Source organism: Tupaia chinensis, unplaced genomic scaffold (genome assembly GCF_000334495.1).
Source record: "Tupaia chinensis unplaced genomic scaffold, TupChi_1.0 Scaffold149537_1, whole genome shotgun sequence".
NCBI lineage: Eukaryota > Metazoa > Chordata > Mammalia > Scandentia > Tupaiidae > Tupaia > Tupaia belangeri.
This window is the reverse complement of record NW_006209381.1, coordinates 1,422,318-1,426,303: the sequence shown is the minus strand read 5'-3', so window position 1 is coordinate 1,426,303 and position 3,986 is coordinate 1,422,318. Positions and strand designations below refer to the sequence as shown.

The following is a 3,986-nucleotide window of genomic DNA, read 5'->3' as shown; positions in this document are numbered from 1 at the left end:
GGGAGGATGGCGAGGCGGGGATCCAGCCCATTCGCACTAATGTCTCTGCGTTGCCTCCGTCAGGCGAGAAGCCCTTCAGGTGCGAGTTCGAGGGCTGTGAGCGCCGCTTCGCCAACAGCAGCGATCGCAAGAAGCACTCTCACGTGCACACAAGCGACAAGCCCTACACGTGCAAGGTGCGCGGCTGCGACAAGTGCTACACGCACCCCAGTTCGCTGCGTAAGCACATGAAGGTGCATGGGCGTTCGCCGCCGCCGCCCAGCTCCGGATACGACTCGGCTACACCTTCTGCCCTTGTGTCGCCCTCGTCGGACTGCGGCCACGAGCCCCCGGTGGCCTCATCGGGGGGGGTGGGGGGGGGGGGGGGACGCATGTTTTTTGTGCCAGGGAGCGGGCCCCACCGCGGCTGTCCCCGCCGCGCCACCCAGTTCGGCGCCACCACCTGGCCTAGCTGCTGCCGCCGCCGCCTCCGCCTCCAGTGTTAGGGCTGACTCTGTGGTTGCTCCAGCCAACTGACGGCCAGTCTAGGCCGGGTTGCTAAGACTTGACGAGAGCACAAGGATGGATGGAAGGATGGAAGGAACGAAGCAAGGATGGAAGGCCTTTGCCAAGGGTCCCTACTATTTTCCTCATTGCATGTACTGATACCATGTCCGTTACTCCAAAGCATAAATCTGGTTCCCAATGAATTCCAATCACCAGCACCCCCACCTCTACACGTGCCTGTATGACTGGATAGTGTGGACGGAAAAGACAGGCAGGTGGAGAAAGAAGGCAGGAGAATGTATGTGCAGTCCTGGCAACTGCAGGTGGCAATAGTAAGGCCTCAGGTCCCAGCGTGGCTCACAGAATGGGAGATGCTTCCTCCAGGCCTGGGCCGCTCCCATCCCCACTACCTTTCCAGTTCCCACAGGGGGCATTTCACTCCTCCCCATTAATCCCAACGTCAAATCTGGGAAGTTCAGTTGAAGAAGGTGGTGGAGGGAATTCCAAAGCCATTTTCTTGCCTGCTTGCTTTTTTTTTTTTCCCTTCCTACACCTTTCTTCCCCTTAGGTATCCTTCAAAACAAAAATACACAATTGGTAAATTTTCCAACCCCCTCTATAAAGATGGTAGGAATGGATCCCTTCTTTCCCATGAGAGTTGCTTGTCCCCACCACCCTTCGACTGGCCCAAGTAGACAGACATATGTGTCCGCCATTCTGTCTGCAGACTCAGTATATATATATTGTGTACTTGGGATAAGGGATGTGTCCAAAACAACAGGAAATGCAGACAAAGGAGTGCCAGAGAGGCCGCTGGAAGAATGCCATGAAGCCTCCAGGGACTGCTTTCCCTTCCCCACCAGGTCTAGGTGCTGCCTGTGGAATCTTGTGGGTGCTTCCGGTGGGGGGGTTCGGAGCAACCAATAAGTCTCTGTGGAGACCTCCACCGGAAAGACACCTGACCTAGGCCTGTGTCTGGGTGAACCGAGTCAGTTCTGGGATGGTCTTTATCCAAAATCACACAATGTTCCTTTTACTTTAATTTTTAAGATGAGGAGGCAAGAGAAGTGACCTGCAATAATAAATATTGTAAAGGCAAAACTCCAATGGGTCTAGGTCGAATGTGTATTTAATACTGGGTATGAAGTCCCAGAAAGGAGAACCAGAGGTTGGGGGCGGGGGAGAAGACACTTTTGACATTGTTGCCAAGGCGGGGCAGGAATTAGGACCTACCCCCTAGTCTGCCAGCCTCTGTAGGGGGGATGGGAGGGCTCCAAAATCTTAACCAAGATTTGAAGAACGATAGTTTTGAAAGGTGAGAAAGAAAGAGAGAGAGAGAAGAAGGAAGGAAGGAAGGAAGGAAGGAAGGAAGGAAGGAAGGAAGGAAGGGAGGAAGGGAGGAAGGATGGGAGGGAGGGGAAGCTTTGTCAGACCCATCCTGTTTTCCTCAAGATTTTGGAAATGATTGTGTGTGTGGGGGGGGATAATTCCCCCTGGAGGGGACCCCCTAAAACCCTCATTTGAAAAGCTGACCCCAGCAAACTAGTCCCAGGCCCACCATTCTGTCGAAGTTTCTTCTACCTTCTTTGGACACCATCAGACAATCCTCACTCCTGCTCCACAAGTCCCACAAGTTCCAACAGTTAAAGTAATGTTCTAACTAGAGCGGGAGTGTTTTCTTTGCCACCAGTAAATACCAGAATCTTACAAATACTATATGCTAGTGAATTCATCATTCGGGAAGGGGGATTGTAACCCCCCATACACACCCCCCCACACACACACACACATAATACAGTAAGGCCCAGGGTCTGGTCAGCCAACAGCAGACACCTCATTCCCATCATGAAACATCAGCCTCATGGCGAAGGTGCTGGGGCCATCTAGGGAACTTGCTGCTTCGGCCCATGTTTGAAAAGGAGCCCCCTCCAAATAAGACTTCTTTCTCTTTCTAGCCCCCCTCCCCCATTTTGTCTTCCACCCCAACTCAAAATAATGAAATAAAATAAAACTGTTTGGTCGGCCATTAATCGCCTTTAATTTTTCATTTGCTTGTTACAGATGTCCACCGCGTTGCTCGCAAGGTAATCTCGCCCCGCGCAGCTGAGCGCCGTATCTCGCGCCTGCGACATCAAAGGGCCCGCGCACAAAGCAGTGTTTCTTCGCCACGGTGCATCTTCATGGTAAGTTAGGATTTCTATGGCAATGGGCAAGTCTCACTGAAATCCTGAAAGGCCAAGCCTGGAGCCCGTCCAGGCTTTTCATTAAGGACATAATATTTACGTCTAACAGGCCTTTTTTCTTGTGTATACAAGTATATATTTTTGTTTGACGCGGACTAAATCATTTTCATTTAATTTCCGGTAAACAAAACCCACGCGAATGGGCACTTGTTCCCGATCATAATAAAAATGGATAATAATGTGAGGGAAGAAAAGGGCCGCTTGAATCGCCGCTCAGCCCCCTTTGTTTCTGCTTTCTGCGGTGATCAGAGGGCGCATTTGGGTTTGATGGCGAGTTTCTAAAGGCGAGGAAATGGTTTGTAAGAGGGGAAAGAAAAGGAGAAAGGTCTAATCAAGCTCGGGTTGTTCAAAGAGTCGGGTTTTGGGGTTGAAAGTGTGAGTTTGACGGTGCATCAGCATGCCGCGTTAGGCTCGCCATGGAAATGCGCGCGGGGAGCGGCCGCTTCAAAGGCGGCACACTTCACTGCAGACACTCTATTAAGATACATTTGTGCTGACCTTTGCTTTCACGCCATTTAATACTGTCACTGGGCTCTCCAGTGTATACTTCCTCTCTAGGACTGCCTCGCCCAGGTTTAGGGGTTCACCCTATGCCCTAAGTGGGGGGCTTTGGCACCAGGGAGGCTTTGGCACCAGGGAGGCTTTGGGGGAAAGGCAGGAGTAGTACTCAGTGCATTAGGACTTCCACCCGAGAGGCTCCAGGTCAGGAGTAAGTGACTTTTCCGAGGGCGCCTCAGAAGTTTAGCAAATGAGCGTCCCAAGCTCAATTTTGTGCAAAGCACGTCTGCATCTTGAGCGGGAGGAAGGCTTGAATTTGGTGGAGACTGGGAGAGGAAGGGAACTACCCTAAAGGAGCCTAGGGAATTCAGACCCTGTGGTTGATCATTTCCACTCTGGCTTCCTGCACCATCCCTCCATCCCACAAGTCTCTCCTGCAGCCTCCTAAACTTGTTTCCCCTAAGGGCAGAGTGAATGGTACCCTCAGGCCTGGGCTGGCCCTAGGCACCAACTCAAGAGCCCAAGGCCAAGGGGATGGGGAAGATGGCAGGAAAGTTAGAAGTCCATGTTCCCTTAATTGTCTTGTTGTTTATTTTATCCAAGTACCCTAGTGAATAGGGGAAAAATAAACATGATGAAAAAAAATCAAACAGTGGAGTCTTCTTTAGTGCCAGTCCTTGTGGTTGAATAAAAAGGATGGTCCGCTTTCTATTGAGCTGAGAAATCTTTGAAGTGGGAGTTATTATCTGAGACATTCCT

General features: G+C 51.3%; 1 protein-coding gene across 1 annotated transcript in view; it reads left to right on the top strand.

Annotated features, from left to right (window-relative positions):
* ZIC4 (Zic family zinc finger 4) overlaps positions 1-3,986 on the top strand; it is an 18,347-nt gene that overhangs the window by 12,617 nt on the left and 1,744 nt on the right. Inside the window, 2 exon segments of the mRNA XM_006171421.1 lie at positions 64-480; positions 2,548-2,669. Coding sequence (XP_006171483.1) covers positions 64-480; positions 2,548-2,669 — 539 coding nt within the window.